At 40.2% G+C, this 17,981-nt stretch overlaps 1 protein-coding gene across 3 annotated transcripts in view; it reads right to left on the reverse strand.

Annotated features, from left to right (window-relative positions):
* Positions 1–13,323: 13,323 nt before the first annotated feature.
* Positions 13,324–17,981, reverse strand: part of LOC134208776 (E3 ubiquitin-protein ligase AMFR-like) — a 170,533-nt gene continuing 165,875 nt past the window's right edge. For all 3 annotated transcript variants that reach the window (XM_062684707.1, XM_062684705.1, XM_062684706.1), the window contains exons 9-10: positions 17,058–17,918; positions 13,324–14,226 (exon numbers count right to left, since the gene is read on the reverse strand). In XM_062684707.1, the coding sequence (XP_062540691.1) occupies positions 13,998–14,226; positions 17,058–17,918 (1,090 nt within the window). In that variant the 3' untranslated portion in view covers positions 13,324–13,997. The remainder of the gene's footprint in view (positions 14,227–17,057; positions 17,919–17,981) is intronic.

Genomic DNA, 17,981 nt, shown 5'->3' on the forward strand with positions numbered 1-17,981 from the left:
GAAGAGCACCTGAATGGTGATGAGGCAGATAACGGTGGCGATATGGTAATGAACCTGGGAGCACGCGCGCAGGACATACATACGTCTACCGGCTCCAGATCTCCAGGAATTGCAGGAGGAGATCGGCCGTCTGAAAACAACAAAGCCCCTTGGTTTGACCAACTACCAGGAGAGATATTTAAACTAACTAACTAATATTTAATTGCTAAGGTTTCGCAGGAGTGGATAGAAGGTATCATGTGTCCCATCTACAAAAAAGGCGATAAGGTAACAACTTGTAACAACTACCGCGCAATCACATTGTAGAACGGCGTCCTCAAGGTACGCTTCCAAATTTTATGCCGCCAATTAACACCAATTACAAGCAAGTTCGGGACCAGGTGTTCACCGTACGTCAGGTATTGCAGAAATGCCGCGAATACAGCTTGAAATACAGCTTTGAAACGCGCAGAAGGTGATGGCAAGGTGATACTGTTCAACGTCGCTTTACGAAGTAGTAATACGAAGGGCAGGGATTGACATGAGTGGTATGATTTTCACGAAGTCCGTTGATCTGTTTGGTATAACCAACGACATTGATATTACTTCACACAACTTTTATGCACTGTACAGCCTTAGTCTGAGGAAATTGATAATAAATATAATTAATCATTATTTGTTTTGATCATAATCAGTAGAAATTTTAATGGGAAAAACATGAAAATCGTTTCCCAAAGCGAGTGATATAATTTTCCATTGTTACAGACATGCGGTCACTATGCTCGATTCTGAAGGATTCTGTAAGCATTTTTGAGATGAAATAATGGGTACCGTTTACGCATTTTGCCTTTCCAAGGCATAAATTGATTCATATTTGTGAAATGAATTAAAAAATTGAAAATTTTTTTTTCCGTTTTTGTAACATGCCCTGTTTTATCTCCCGAAAATTCACCAATGAGGTGACAAAATCGGGATATTACTGTATTCTTAAGAGCAGGATTCAGATGTTTCCCTTTTCATATAGTAAGGTAAACTTTTCCAATTAACTATCCTCAAACAAACATTGAACAAACATATATGTTAATGTTCGGTTTGCGGGGATTATCAAATTTTGGATGTGCAAATCTATTCAACTTGTATTACACAAAACGAACGCAAGTATTGCGCGCAACATGCAAACGATTCATATGATTTTCCAAACCATTCCATTTTCCAACGGTCTTTCAGACGCGTTTAGTAGCCATACAAACCACCTCACCTTGTGACTTTTTTGAACCATTAAATATTTTATTCTTCGCACATTAACCACTTGAGTTCAGTTCACCTTTTGAAATCAGCGTCAGGTTCCAAAAATAATGCCCGGAGCGAAATATGATGACAGCACCTATCCGGGTTGCACGCCACACGCTGTGCTCGAAACTGCATATTATGTAACTTCAATGCACCTCGGATTTTTCTTCACCAAAGGTTAGGTTACATTCCAAACTATCGAGTAACGGTTGATTCAAAATATTCTTATGGGGAAAACTTGAAAAAAGTTATTTTGTTTTTTTTTACCATTTTTGCATCAACATTTGCTATCGTGTCACACAAAATCCGAAGGGGGCTGTTATGCAACTTAAATGTACGCAAGTTTCCTTTTGATCAAAAGTTTGTTAGTAGCTTAGCTCTCTAAATATGAATGTTTCATAATATTTAATTTAATGTTGCTTGAAGAATCTAGAATTTTGAATATTTTGTATTGTTTTATAACCAATGGAGACGCTAGGTCATTAACAATAATATTCATGAGAATGCATTTTGATTGTGTTTTCATATGTGGTTGCTATTGTAAGCAACAACTGCCTTGAGAATATTCTGCTGATAATTTTCGTGGATCTCAACCACATGAAATTTCATAATATGAAACTTCGGAGTCCTTGGGAGCTCTAAAGCTGACCAGCTTTCGCAAAAACCATCGATGGATTGGCGGTACCCGTCAATGAGCTCCATCCCAAACAGAGCCGTAGCGTGGACTCCCGGCGCCCTTGGCGAAATCTTTTTTGGGCGCCCCCCTCTTATTAAGGAAAAATGTGCAATAGACTAACGCAAAATGAACTTCCCCAAAAAATTTTGACGTTTGAGCGGGTCGCATAATGAACGCAAAATGAACTTTTGTTCGAGAAGACGACCCGCTCAAACGTCAAAATCCATCGGGTAAGTGAATTGATGAACCGCTGCACAGGTCTATATTTCACAATCCAATAACATTTTGAATCTCACCTTAAAGTTTTATAAATTTTTATTAGCGAGGTTTTCTTCACTATGTTGGCTCATCTAGAACAAAAAGATTAAAAAGTTTAGTGGATTGAAGATGCTTCATATAACAAGCAGCATGTTAGGCAGTTTTTAAATTTTGTGAGCTTTTACACTAATTTGCAAAATATGGTAGGAACTTGGTAGAGTCGTGGGCATTTCTGGATCCTCGTATGAAATCTGTTGGAACATCCAGGCTGAAAGATCATTAAAATTGCTGAAAGTTATTTACTTACAGCTCATAGTGTCCTAACGGCTGTTTCTTGCTCTTAGTGGAAGGAACTGACGTACTTGCAAATACATAGCAGTGAAAAAAAATTTGAAAATCGTGACAAATCATATACTAATGTCAAATAGTTGGAGCAAGAAAATCCAACTCTGAAGTGGATCGATCGATGATCGAAATCGCTATTGGATTTAGGAACAAGAAATGGATGGATATGGATGTTGGGTCAATAACGTCCAACTTTGAAGCGGTCGGTGAAGAATCGGAAGCAGGAGGGCCAGGAAATGAGGAAATGAGGGTATGAATGCTTCGATAGCACATGCCTTGGCACATGTTGTATGTATTGCGTATAAATTTTGCTAATATATGAGAGCTTTGATAAATGACAACCAAAGTAGTCATTTAATTATATTTATTGAACGGCTACTCAGTCTTGCAATTATTACAACGAGTTTTTTTATTTACCAGACATTTCGTCACGGGGATTGTGTCTTTTTCAAGGGGAAAATTGTTGTTTGCCCCTTGAAAAAGACACAACCCCCTTGTTGAAACGTCGGCTAAATAAAAAAAAACTCATTGTAATAATTGCAAGACTGAGCAGCCGTTCGATAAATATAATTCAAACGCACAGTCGATCTATAATCGGTAGTCATTTAATCAAAGCACATTATCACTGCTTATCGTAATGCCGCCAGGTCGTATGCGTCCATGATGATAATTTTTCGGACTAAATGAAGTTTTTCTGAATGAAATGAGAGTTGTCTACCTTTACCCCAACCCGATATAAGTCATTAGCGCAAAAGGTCTTTTACAATTTTGGTCAACACCTGTGGCAGTTTGTGCCCGAAAATGGCAACAATCTGATCTACAATTTTCAAATAACTTTTTGAATATAAGTTTTCTAGACTTTTTCTTGGCCCCTTGTAGACGGTTCCAAAAGACTCAGAGACACCGAGAGGGCAGTCTATAAGTTAAGACCTAATCATTCGACTTGTTTATTTGAGATAGGAGAAAGATTAGATTTCTTGAAATATCTCCGCCATAGACCGTTAGACTTTATGGTCGGTTTGTTATTATTTGGCCATGTAACGAATAAAATTGTTCTGTTTCCCATACCGTGATTCTTGATTCTGGCGCCCCCTGAGGGCTGGCGCCCTTGGCGGGGGCCAACCCGGCCAACCCCACGCTACGGCGCTGATCCCAAAGCACTTTCAACCACTGAACCAAGATATTGCATCATAAGGGAGTACTCTTTGAACCCAGTTTCATGCAGAATGAGATGTTTTGATTACAATGCTCGGCAATGTCTTCCTGTAAAGCCGAATTGGGCTTGTCGAGTTTAATTTGCTGCATTGACCCATGATTTGGCAACTCTAGGATTCTTCTTGGCAATGTTGTCAGACCTAGATACAGTTCATTAAACCCAAAAACAAATGTAGCGATGGTGGTGGGCATACATCCAAAACTTTTGTATCATCATCACCGGACAAAAGAGGCATGTTGACACAGTTGAAAAAATCTTTAGCATCCTTATCCTTGCTACCAGGTGCTATCCACTTAGGGGCTTGCTGCTTAATCGAACCAATTAAGTGTTCGCGACTCACCTGCAGAAGTGCTTAGATCTTTCTTATTGACTGTTCAATATGCACATGGACGAGTGGAGCTGTTTCCCATAATTCCAGCAATTATGTTTATTGCTTTTAGATTATCTGAAAAGATTGATAATTGGTCTAAATCACATAAAAATCTGACTGGAAACATCGATCGACCATGAAAATAATTACAAGCACTTACCTGCGACAAAGAAGCCTGGTAAGCCAAAGTTAGATGGTTCCAACATTTGGATATGTTTTCGTAATCCTCCTGTATCCCTGGAGCAAGAGGGGGCTTGACGAACCCCTGAGTCCTGGAACCTTGTTTGTTTTGCTGCCTTTGTGTATCTTCAATAGACAATACTTTTATAAAGGATCCTTGTCCTTCATCAATTCCAACCTTTAGAATACATTCTTCAACATTTCTCCTAGCCTTAATATACCTCAATAGGGAAGAACGGTCCAAAATGCACCCCTGGGGCAAGATGGCCTCACTCATAAAATCACTCATATAATCTGTTGTAGTACATCTATGAACGAATATTACTATTACAATTCATAATTAGTTATCCATTATTGTGCTCCATTGGAAAAAGTGATAAAAATCCCTTCATATTCGCTTAGTTTTAACGATTTGCGATTTTTCCACCTCACCCGTAAGATTACAGTTCAATACATAAAGAAAAAACAAACAACCATGCGTTCACCATCATTTTACATGCAATTGCGTCATTTTAAACCACCATTCGGGCGTTTTGCCCCTGGCTTATTTTTAAAACATTTTTTAAATGCGTTAGAAAGTCATGAAAACCATATTTTTTTGAATAAGAGATCATTATGAAATGTAGCTGGGTTTGTAAATTTTGCAACTATACGTTGAAATGGTTGGGTATTTTTTTTATATGGGCGAAAACATCGAAAAACCTTAAGGGGTGCATTCTGGACCGTTCTCCCCTACTATCTCACAGAACAATAGGACGTTTATCAACATGGCAAGACTTTCCTTTAGTGTAAGATACATCAAGACTAGCTACCCCAAAAACAAACTCCAAGCTCGCTCAGCCGGTTTTAAAGTGTCGATTTTAGTCCAGATTATTTTGCCTTACGATTAATGAGACGCATGTTACGAGCCAGTTTAAAGGTCTGTGGATAAAATATTGTTCAGCTTACAAGGGAATGTTGAAAACTTTCAAGTTTGTTGCAAGGTATAACCTGCTAAGATCCAGGTCTATTTTCATTTCATATTGAATATTTCCTCATGCGAAAAGATCTTCGTGTTCTCTTTTCCCTTAGCGGTCATAAAGGTGATACTGGTAGGTTTTACCCTAAATTACATAAACTAATAATTGTTTAATCATTTGTTGACTTTTTTCGAATAGCCTTCGAATCCAAGTGATCTTATGAATTTCCAGCTCGCATCGAAAGGTTCTGTAGCTTTGTGCTTGCGTTGCATTTATGTGCTATTTCAAGTCAACTTTGGTCAAACAATCATTGCAAGTTTTGGCAAAGTTGCGCCTGTTTTTCGGAGCGTTCCTAGCAACTTCAATTTGTAGCGTTTGTTGAGCCACGGGACAGATATCACAGTCCAAGTGCTTGTTCGCTTCTCTCGTTGTTCTGCGGTTGAGATATTCATGAACCAAAATCTTGGAAAATGTTTCGCCTTTTTTACACCTGTACACCGCACGGTAGCAGCCACCACACAACACCTTTTTTTTCCTGTTCGGGTGTGCCACTGCGACCAATTATTAGATCTATTGTAGCGTTACCCGTATCCTTAGTGTTGAAGTGCATGTCGAATTACTCCAGTGCTATTGAGAAGCAATGCAGTATCGGTTTCGATACAGTTGTTGTTTTGTTTTCTCAAGACCATTATGACAAGGTCCCGCTATTTAGACCCTTCATAGAGAGCAATCCCATTGAAGGCGCGCCCCTTATCAATAGGAAATCAATCCTTTCTTGAGAAAACAGAACAGTAATACTGTTTTGGCCATGCGTCAAAGCCCTAGCCACATCCTTGTCTTGCTTCTAGAATATCACCAGTGAAACTCTTAAAACCCGGAATTAAGCTCTGTCTACAAGACCATTTCAAGCAAGATAATTTGTTCAGTAATAAGAACTTCCGTGTGTTCCTCTCACTACCATTGTTCACCAGTTCAAGAAGAATTAGTACGTATTTAAACCCCTAACTCGATTTTCCAGCAGTCAGTTCAGCCTAGGACCGGGTACCGTGGTTTTTTAACTAATTGCTTGGAAAGTTGTAGACGAGCTCGGTGGTCTAGTAGCTACCGCTTCTGCCTTATAAGCAGGAGGTCCTGGGTTCAATTCCAGGCTCGTCCCTTTCTTACTTTGTATTTCTATCTTAGTTCTTTCTGTGTTTCACGTTCTACCAGAACGATTCCTACTTTTAAACCTTCAACACTAACAATCTAAAAACCTCCCGTGGCACCTATGAGAGGTCGTAGAGTTCTCTGCTTCTTTCTTAAGTAGGTGTCCAACTAACCATCCTTCCTCAGCATTCGCAAGGACGTGACCAGAATAAATCTCGACTGTTGAAGAGTGCCTCGCTTCCGTCTAAGAGATAGCGATTAGTTCCAAATCAATATCTGTGATAACGGATGAAAGTGTTGCTACTCATACAATAGTCTTGGCCTGTACCACCTACGAATTTGTGCGAAATGCTCAATGCTAATGCTAATGCTAATTGCTTGAAAAGTTGTTTCCGCTGCATATAGTCTAGCCTCAAACAAGAGGAATTCGAGTCTTTCAACTGTCTGCAAGGTAACATTAATTTTTTTTTATTTCTGAGACTGCTGTTTGTAGCGAGGACTAAATACGATGACTTATTGCCCTAGCTAGAAAAATGGATTAGGCTAGGGCTCTGTTTGGTAGATCTTACACCGCAACACACTACGTCGAAGTGATCTACCGTGTTACGGGAACACAACACCTTTGGATATATTTCATTTTGTTCGTCATAAACTGGAAAAAGCTCTGTTTAATGATTTTCATCAAGGATTGTTGATAAGTTTTGCTGATTTCACTTTATGGAAACAAAGGACACATATTTCCATGCGGTTGTGCTCATGTGTATTCTTCATGTTCACCTTCATGTTTTACAAAATAAGTATAACTGTTCAGGTTTGAAAACACCCTTACAATATGTTGTGAATTCTGTGACAATGACAGATGGAAGCACGTTAAGGTAAAACCACAGAGAAACAGACGTCTCACTTAGAACAAAATGCAATCAAAATCATCGTCACGAAAACAGTACCGCCCAATTCTAAATGCACTGTAGGTGGACAAGCGGCAACCAGGTGGCGGTAGTGAGCAAACGTCAAACACAAGTAAATCCGATGAAAGCGCCATCGGTGGCCGATCGACCACCTACAAAAAATTGAATCCACCGTTAAAAAGATGAACGATGGAACATGTGTAGAGTGAGACGTCTGTTTCTCTGTGGTAAAACTAATTATTTGAGCGATAAATGCTACATAATACGGTGAATCGTTGAAAACAATAATGCAAAAATGGTCAAAACATTTAAAAAAATCAAGTTAATTTGATTTGTTTCATTTTTCCCCGATACAACATTTTGGAACAACGCTTATTCGATAGTTTGGAATGTATCCTAACATTTGGTGAAGAAAAATCCGAGGTGCATTGTAGTTACACAATACGCCACTTCGAACATGGCGTGCGCCACCGAGATTTGACAAGAAGAGTCCGAGTCATGGCTTGCTGCTCACCGATTGACACACTGAGCTGTTAATGTTTAATCACACGCTGATGGTAACTTACTCAAACACCACAAGAATCAATTTTACCGGGATATTGTCCGACAATCTGGCTATGTGCCCGGCCCATAGCAGTCGTTGGATTTTCGCGATATGATCGATGTTCTCCCAATAACTGATGTAACTCGTGGTTCATTCGCCTCCACCATGTACCATCTTCCATCTGCACCCCACCGTATAGCTGATACGCAACACTTTCCTTTCGAGAAAACTTAGTTATAAACGAACTTTTTATAGGAGGCCCGGAGACCCATAGTATTATATATCAATCGACTCAGCTCGACGAATTGAAGTGATGTCTGTGTGTCTGTGTGTGCGCAAACTAACCGCACTCATTTTGTTGGGTACTAATCCTTAACCAATCCTTAACATGCTACATCGACGCGGGATCCTGTCCCATTATTCCGTACTGAAAATTGGCCCAGTCGGACTATGGGCTTCGGAGTTATGGCCAAAATATACAATTTACAAAGAAAATTCTCACTCACTTTTTAGGCACTTGCTCTTAGCTGTTTTGCTCACAAAAAGTTTCATTCGACGCAGAATCTTGTCCCACTATTTCTTATTGAAAATTGGACAGATCAGACTATGGGTTTCGAAGTTATGGCCAAAATTCATTTTTAGCACGACGTAGCATTAGCATATGAAAAATAAAATCAGATTCTAACCATCAACGGTCGCCTCTTGGTATCTAATTAATGATCACGGCCCGAGGCAAAGTGTTGGCCTCATAACTGCGAAGGCAGTTATTACATACCAAAAAGGGGCGTTTGGCACTTATCCTTAACAGATATGCGGAGGTTTTGCGCAACTGTCAATGGCGCGCGGCATAAGACTGCGCCAGTGCCCGTCATATGCAATGACCGAGGGGGGAATTTGCTGACCGACAACACTATGGTGGCAGCCAGGTAGAAGGAGCACTTCGAAGATTTGTTAAACGGTGAAAATGAAGGTGTATTAGTGAGCAGGATGGACATAGTCGGCGACGGTCAAGCTGTGGATCCACCAACGCTGGACGAGGTAAAGAAGGCTGAAAACAGTGCTCCGACAAGAATGCATCCTTCCGGTGTAACGTGTCGTATATAAACAAACAGTAAAGCTGCTGGGAAGGACGTTATCCCGGTCGAGCTTCTCAAACACGGAAGTGAGCAGCTACATCAATCAATCCACCACATTATTCAGAAAATATGGGAGGATGAAGAACTGCCTAGATGGCACCATATGCCCAATCTATGAGCATGAGCATGAGCATGATTGACCGCCCACGGTTGCTACTCCGTTATTGCCAGGTACGCTGTAATTACACAGAGAACCAACAGATGAAGTTTGGGACTAACATCATCTTCAATGTGTAAGAACTGGTGACCCAAATATAAGCAATACCAGCGCCGGCCGTGTCCGAATGCAGGTCAATTAGGGAATAGGTAGGAAATTGTTGACGTGATACTCGCTTTGATAGAAGCCGACGAGTCATCTGCACTTCCTCGAGAAATCACTGGGATGTTGGATATATGGGGTAGGGAGTGTGGCAGGGTTCGTTTTGGTAAACGGTGTGCCGTGTATAGCGTGTAGTTTGATCGATGAAAACAAATAAAAAAAACAATAAAAAACATTATTGAAGGCCGCACAAAGCAGAACAAAATTTCGGTGATCGGCTGATCGTTCTGCTTACCGCACAAAGCAGAACAAAACTTTGATGACCGGCCGATCGTTATGCTTACTGAAGAAAACATGAAAACACTCGCCCACTCAAAAGAATTAGACATTTTGATAACCGCGTGACCGTACTGCGTCCAACATAAAACACGAACAAACTTGCACTCTTTACCTTCATGGTTCTGCGACGAAGAGAAAAAAAAAATACAATGCAGGCTCGGTCGCTTCTGCATACTGAATTGTGCTACTCCAACCGAATCGACGCGCACTGATGAAGCACGATTCATCAACTTATATTTATTCCGTGGATTATCTTGCGGCGAAGAAAAAATCTTACAAACCGACGCGCACTTCAACACGATTTCTACATTTTGTATTGCAACGGTTACTCCTAGATCTTACCCACATCTACCTTCAGAATATCCCAAAGGTTCTCCAGATAATTCTACCAAAAGTTCCACAGAATATTCTAAATGAATTGGATTTCGAAATAATAGCTTTACAACATTTCTAAGGGATTTATTCCAAAACAAGTACCGTTCTTTTTTTCTCAACAAATTGATTTGAAAATTGATTCGTTAATTGATTTATTAAAAAAACTGATTTACTCCACAGTAGCAGTCTGCTCACAAATTCTTCTAATTCACAAGTGAAACTGATTGCTGTTTAAGGAGTTTGTTGTAAACTTTTGTAGTAGTTCATTATGATATTTTTCAATAAGTTTCATTAAGAATCTAATTGCTCAAGAAATTCCACGGGGTTTTTTAATCAGCAATTCTTCATGGAAGATTTGTTGTTAATTGTACAAAAGAATTTTTTGTTATTCTATGGTGAAAATATGACTTTTAACCTGTTGGTAAGTCGGTTGGATATCGCCATAGATCACAAGTCAAGTCAGAACACCACCCGGGTGCCCCAGGTAACCACGAATTGCTTACTTTAGAATACTGAGATGGTGTGATACACTTGTGTATATGTCATGGCTAAGGCTTTTGAGAACTATCGAAACACATCTCAGAATAAAGAAAACAGATTGATTTGGTTTAGAACAGCGCAATTTTAATAAATTTCGACATTGTGGTTTAAAAACCACCGCTCCGCTATCCCGAGACTCATCCACCCTTCATGGAGAGGCCAATGCAGGGCGTCCATCCCTTCAGAAAAAGTGGCAACTATTGTCCGAAATGCAGCCAATACAAGTCGTTACACTTGCTCCCTCAACCAATCAGCCACAATGATAAAATATGACTATCGAAACCAATACCACCCCAAACGGAAGAAAGATTAGTTTAATTCCGAAATATTTCGGAATTAAACCAATCCCTCCTCCGACCAAGGCAGCACCAATTTCAACAATCACACCCACCACTGCAACTGACTAGCTGAAAAAAACAAGTGCAAGCGACCTATACTGGCCATACCTCAAACAACAATTACCACTCCCTCCGAAAGGATGGACACCCTGCACCAGCCTCCTCCATACAAAAAACGAATGAATCCCAGGACCACGGAACAATAGTTCAACCACAATGTCGAGAAATTACATGAAATGGCAATACTTTAATGTAATGTAAATTGCATGGATCTCACCAAATTGATGTTTTTAAATCTTCTGCATCACATCCTTTCACATCATAGTTATCTTTTTTCCGGATGAAAACGTACAGTCGTAGAAGTTAAGGTTCACTCAGCTAGATTTTTGCACAACATTGAATTATGTTGAATTTTGCAATAACTATTTTTGTTCACAGCACACGCGCATGACTCTTGAGGTCATTAAAGGAAAACCACACAAATGTCCATATAATTTTTCTTTCCTGACATATTCTGAGGCATTGCCTATGAACTGGAATTTGAAATTCCACAATTTGACAGCGAGTTAAATCACAGGACGAAAATTTGAACACGTCCGTTTGACGCATGGCACACTACTCACCATATGCCCAATCTATAAGAAAGGGCACAAACTAGAGTGTGCCAATTACAGAGGGACCACCCTTCTGAACATGGCGTACAAAATCCTGCCGCGTATCCTGTTTAAAAGACTGAGACTGCTTGAGAAGTCCTTCTTCGGGGAATACCAGGCAGGTTTTCGTGAGGGCCGATCAACGACGAATCAGATGTTGAGCCTGCGGATGATCCTTGGTCAATTCCGGGAGTATAACTTGCAGACTCACCATTTGTTCATTGATTTCAAAGCAGCGTACGATTCAGTGAAAAGAAGTGAGCTGTGGCTGATAATGTCCAAACGTGGTTTTCCGGCGAAACTGATTAGACAGATACGTGCAAAGCTGGATGGCTCGAAATCAAGTATTCGGAGTGCACACGAAGTGTTAACCTCGTTTGTGACTTTGAACGGATTAAAGCACTTGTGACGAAGTAATGCACTTTCAAATTTATTGTTCAATATTGCACTCGATGGCGCTATCAGGAGATCTGGCGTGCAGAGGAACGGCACTATCATCACACGGTCGCATATGCTCCTGGGCTTCACGGACGACATCGCCTCATTGGAATCGATCGCAAAGCAGTAGTCCCACTGAAGAGGAAGACGGCGAGGATAGGCTAAACCACTAACTCTACCAAGACAAAGTACGTGGTGGCAGGTAGAGATAGAGGAAGACCTAGTGGTGTTGATACTGAGATAGTGCTTGATGGTGATGTGTTTGATGTTGTTGAAGACTTTGTTTACTTTGGAACGCATGTGAAACGAAATTTGCTCTATACAAAACTCTGTGGTCCTTTATGGACATGAAGCATGTACGTTAAAAGAGGCGGACCGGAGAGCTTTCGGGGGTTTCGAGCGAAAAGTGCTGCGTACAATACTCGGAGGGCAACTAGAAAATGGTGTGCGGCGCAGACGCATGAATCATGAGCTGTATCAAATATACATACAAGAAATATAGTGAATCGTATAAAACTTCAGTGGGTTGGTCACTTAGTGCGAATGTCGGAAGAAATAATAGCGAAAATAATATTCAATAGAGAACCAGATAGAGGCCGGCGACTTCGTAGAAGGCCACGAACACGCTGGCTGCACGCGGTGGAATCGGACCTGGGAACCCTAAACGTTCGGGGACACTGGAGGAACATCGCCTAAGACCGGCGATTATGAAGCTCTACAATACTCCAAGCATTGGTGTATTGGCGCTGTAGCACAACCCGGTATTCAGGTAGGTATCCAGATTGCTATTGCAAATCAAGGTGGGTGTGATCCTTGATTTCAATCTAGGACTTAAATCACAAAAGCGTGAGGATTACTACTCCTGGCCACACCCATCTTCACCGTAACTTGGAGGGGAAGGAAGTGTTGATGTAGTAGCGGAACTATTCAGTTTTCCATCTTACTGAACATACCTACCATCTCATAGCAAAACAAAGAAATGCAGCACCAATTTCGTCGCTTCTTTTTGCCAAAATACCTGATCACTACTGAAATAAATCACAATAAGAAAGAAATCAAATTCATTGCTTTGCTTTTCGTGGGATGAATATCTGAGCTATAAGATAAAGTCCAGGAGCAGTAACCCTACTTACTTAGGCCCCCGACTCAGCGACACCCTCATAAGTACCACGGAGTTGGATATTGGGGATCGTGTATTCGTTGGGTCATGTTTTCCTTTTTGCTGACAATGTGACCATGGTAGATCTTACACCGTAACACACCACGCAAAAGTGTCTACCCAGCGTTATGGGGAATTTCTGATCTTGGCATAAATCATGAACATAACAGAAGGTTTGTGATATAGTTCAACTGAAACTACCAACACTCGCATCGTCAGGAAACGAAATATGTAACAACTGAATCATTGAGATTTCAATTTTATTAAACTTAGAGACTTTTCTGCGCCTTCGTACAGCCAAGCACTTACCTCGGGGGCATTGTAGTTCTTAGTACATTTAAAATACATTCTCTTTTTCTATCGCCTTCGAGTTCTGTCCTACTCTAGTTACATCTCAGTTTACGGTATAGTATAAATAAATAACATCACAACGCTTGCAGTACATTTTTGTGTCACCTGGCTTGCTTTCCTCAGTTATACTTCTAGTTTACTATTACTTTCTCGATTTCACTCGAATTTCAAATTCCGCGACACAAACGGTCAAGCCATTTCTGTTTTGATTTTTACTTGAATATTACTTCGCTATAACTGTTAAGAATTGTTGCATTCACTATCGTCTAGGTTAGTTTTTAGCCATTTTGTTTTGTTTACTTGTTTGTTTTGTGGTTTCACTTTTGCTGATACTGTTTCGTCTGTTTGAGTTACGCGTCTCGCGCATTGCTGCAGTTTTATACAGCCGTTTATTCACTTGTTTGCATTATTTTTTTGTTTTGCTTCGCTTTGATTCCCTACTTGATAATGATCACAATTGTTTTTTATTTGTTTGTTTGTTTTCAAAAACGTTTACACTTTTGCTAATTCGCTTTTAGGTTAGGACTTGATTTGGCCGCTACTCTCCGTCACTGGTCGTTACTCCATAGCTAGCGCTAGTTGTGGAGTTTTGTCTACTGTCAACAGTGTGAGTAGTAGCAGCGTTGGATGGCAAAATGGACGAACTTGTTGGGGATGGCTGCTGCTCTTCCATACAGCTTTTGTTACGATGCCGTATGGCGTCACCTTGGCTATAGCCCGCGGCAGCAGGTGACTGATTCAGTTCGGATTTGTTCTTCTCTAGATACCTGAAAAGAGTAAAGGTGTATTATAACACGTGTTACAATGGATAGGTTGAAGCATATTTTTCGGATCGTGGAGCAAGGCGTTAAATTAATTTCCTGAAAATGTCTGTTTTGCTTAATTTTCAAGAAAAGATATTTTAGTTACTAGATAAAGATTGTCGCTTCGGTTCCCTTTGTTCTGCTGTCCGGAACATGTTGGGTATCAAGCTGTCAAATCGTATTCCTTCTTTGACATTTAGCTCCCCTACCCTCGCCAGCAAAAGATGTTCCGGACAGCGACGACAGCGACTAGTAACTAAAATATCTTTTTTTTCAAGCAAACAAATTTTTCGAATTTGCTAGAGCAGTCATACCTGTGGGGTATTCAATGAGCTCGAAATAATTGATTGAATTTTGGGTAGTATTATTGTTTTGATTTATCAGACTATGTTGCTATTCCATGATAACAGTGTAAGCAAAATACAAGGTTCCTAATGATGGTAGGATGTGAGAAAGCTGTCATTAATTTTTGGCGGAAATCATCAGAATTCGTATGAAGAAGAAGAAGCATCAATCTACAAAAGCATATGTGCTAGAAAGAGAAGATATACTCTGCAAAGGCGATATGGTGATAAAACGGAATTTTCTTAGGCATTCAGTGTTCGTTTCTTGAGGCGGAAGGATGCTGATTGTTTATCGGCGTCCGAAGCCTGTTTTCCACGTAAGAAGTGGACATTTTGGAATAGATTTGTTTGGCTACGACAATGGTGTGGTCATTGCTCCCCTACTAGGTAAGACATGTTTGAGGTGATTGGAGAAAAGAAGCGGAATAAGACAAAAAAGAATGATAAGCCTATGATCAACTAGAACGGCAAAAAAAATGATAAGCCAAAATAAGTGAGCGCAAAAGAAAATGGTAAGCCTCAGTTAAAAAAGAAATGGCAAAAAAATATGATAAGCCTAAGTACGTCAGTGGCAAAAAAGAAAGATAAGCCGCAAACAGCAAGCAAAATGGCAAAAAAATCAAGGTAAGCCATTGAATATAACTGGCAAAAAAAAGGTAAGCCTCATATTAGAAGTGAAAATGGCAAAAAATTATGGTAAGCCATTAAGCGAAATTATGAGAGAAAACAATATTGAGAAAGACATATTTGAAAGATCACTGATTCAATTTTGTAGTTTGTCTATCATCTGGAAGTTGAAGAGTGAAATGTTGTTGGACATAAATTTTCGAAATAAAACAGTATATATTAGCAGAATAATTATTTTTTATTTAAGGTTCGGAGTTTTTATGAATCTGACATGACTGACAAATATTTTTAGTATTTCAATGTTGGCGTAAACGATAACAAACTCAAGCTGGTGTTTGAGGGTTATGATTCTACGGATGGTGATACTAGTGTTGTGTTCGTCTGATCAGCTTGAAACATGAGTTTGGTTGAATATCTCGGAAATCGGAAAGTTTTTTCACAAAGTTGAAACCATTGAATTAAAGATCAGTTTTGTTGAAATGTATTCTCTTGGCGGCACTAGCTTGGATGAGACTGCAGATTATGTTGAACATTTGGCGATTTAAGAGTTCAAGAATGTTGTTGTTTTCCACAAAGTTATTCAGGAAGTCACCACTTTACTATACTTTTAACTTGAAGATCAGTTTAGATTTAAATTCATTCGTTGGGCGGCACAAGTGTGTATGATAATGCCTCATATGTTGAATATCTCAAAATTTTTGGCTTTAAAATGTTTCCATTGCTCACATAGTTATTCAAAGACCTATTGCGCGGAATTCATCTACTTGACGGCGCTGTTGTGCATGAGACTGCTAATTATCTTGAATATCTTGAACATTCTCACTTTTAGAATGTTTCTGTTTCAAAAATTTGTTCAGGCAACTAAATGCATTAGGTGCACACTCGGATTTTACATTAGGCTATTCTAGGGTTGAATATCTCAAAATGTCTGAGTTAATGAATGTTGTCACTGTCAGCAAAGTTTTTAAGAAAGTCAAACTAATTAACAAGAAGAGCTTTAACACTAATTTAGTACTCGAACTCATGTTTTCAAAATATGTTGTTTTTAGAACGTGTCTTCTATTCATGTAACATATGACATAACAAGTACTACAGATTCAATTTAACAGGGAAAGAGTAGAGAAGGCGAATATTGTGGGGTATTCAATGAGCTCGAAATAATTGATTGAATTTTGGGTAGTATTATTGTTTTGATTTATCAGAGTATGTTGCTATTCCATGTTAACAGTGTAAGCAAAATACAAGGTTCCTAATGATGGTAGGATGTGAGAAAGCTGTCATTAATTTTTGGCGGAAATCATCAGAATTCGTATGAAGAAGAAGAAGCATCAATCTACAAAAGCATATGTGCTAGAAAGAGAAGATATACTCTGCAAAGGCGATATGGTGATAAAACGGAATTTTCTTAGGCATTCAGTGTTCGTTTCTTGAGGCGGAAGGATGCTGATTGTCTATCGGCGTCCGAAGCCTGTTTTCCACGTATGAAGTGGACATTTTGGAATAGATTTGTTTGGCAACGACAATACCGTCTTTATAAATCGCTAAGCAAGCCAGCAAGCCAAATTCCCAAGTATAGTGCGCTGGGTTCACATAAAGACGCGCTAAACAACGCATCCTTTAGTTTAACAGATGAAACTTTAAAAGAAAGTTCTGTTCGGAAGTCCCTACGATACGCCGAAGTAGGAAAATAAATATTTTCAGGAGTATCTTCAAACTCATAGCGCAATATTCACTAGGCCACGCCTACTCTAAAAGATCAGATCAACAGTTTTCGCCACCGCAATCAAGCAGTAAGCTCATCAGTCTATAGTAAAATCTACTTACTTTCTTCTCGCGATGATGAGCAACTGTTCCTTCCTCCGCTGCAGGATCCGTTCCCGCTCTTCGGAACTCTTCGAAAACCGATCACCCAGCGGCACGTCATCGAAACTGTCGTCCCGCAGTAGGTTATCGAAATTTCCAAAAATGTTGGTATTTCTTTCCACCTCGTAGCCACTGCTGCTACCGGTCGAGGAAGGTGTAGACAGATTCGAGCCCGTGTAGTGGTTGCTCGGACTGAATTCGTCCGCATTGACGTAGTAGTCGTTGGCGGTGATGGCAGGGAAACCACTCATGGCATCCGGTGTCTCCGGTGGACTGCTGTTGAAACTGTTGCTGTTGCTGATGGTACCGCTGCCACTGTTTCCGTCATTACTGTTGGTTGTCGCCGTTGGACTGTTAGTTGTCGTTGGGATGTCATCGTCGAGAAGGTCGTCGAATTCTTGGAATCGAGCCGGTACCTGCAGGCGTCCTTCCAGAATGTTGTCGATCGTAACTTCGATCGATCGGGAAATTTGTAGATCAGCGATCAATGTGGACAGCGGAAAGCGTGGGAACATTTCCTGCACGTGGCGTGCCATATTCCGGATTTGCGAGGTATGATTGACCGCTGTGTCGCGAGGACTTGGTTCGTTCCGAAGTACCGAATTGATGTGGGTCACCTCCACGGAGAAGTTTGGCAACCAGGACACATATCGTGATCCATTGAAGTGGAAAAAGTGATTGTTGGCGGTACGTCCTGGTGGCTCCGTGTCGTCAATGCGGATCTCGTTCGGCAAAATATTCGCACTGTTGTTGTGAACACTCAATCCCAAACGGCAAGTTGGACAACTGGTGTCTTGCTCCAACCACGACTGCAGACATGAACTGAAATAAAACGCTTATTAAATCTATCACCCTAAATGGATACGTGCGGGTGGTTCCCACTCA

This window comes from Armigeres subalbatus, chromosome 2 (assembly GCF_024139115.2).
Source record: "Armigeres subalbatus isolate Guangzhou_Male chromosome 2, GZ_Asu_2, whole genome shotgun sequence".
NCBI lineage: Eukaryota > Metazoa > Arthropoda > Insecta > Diptera > Culicidae > Armigeres > Armigeres subalbatus.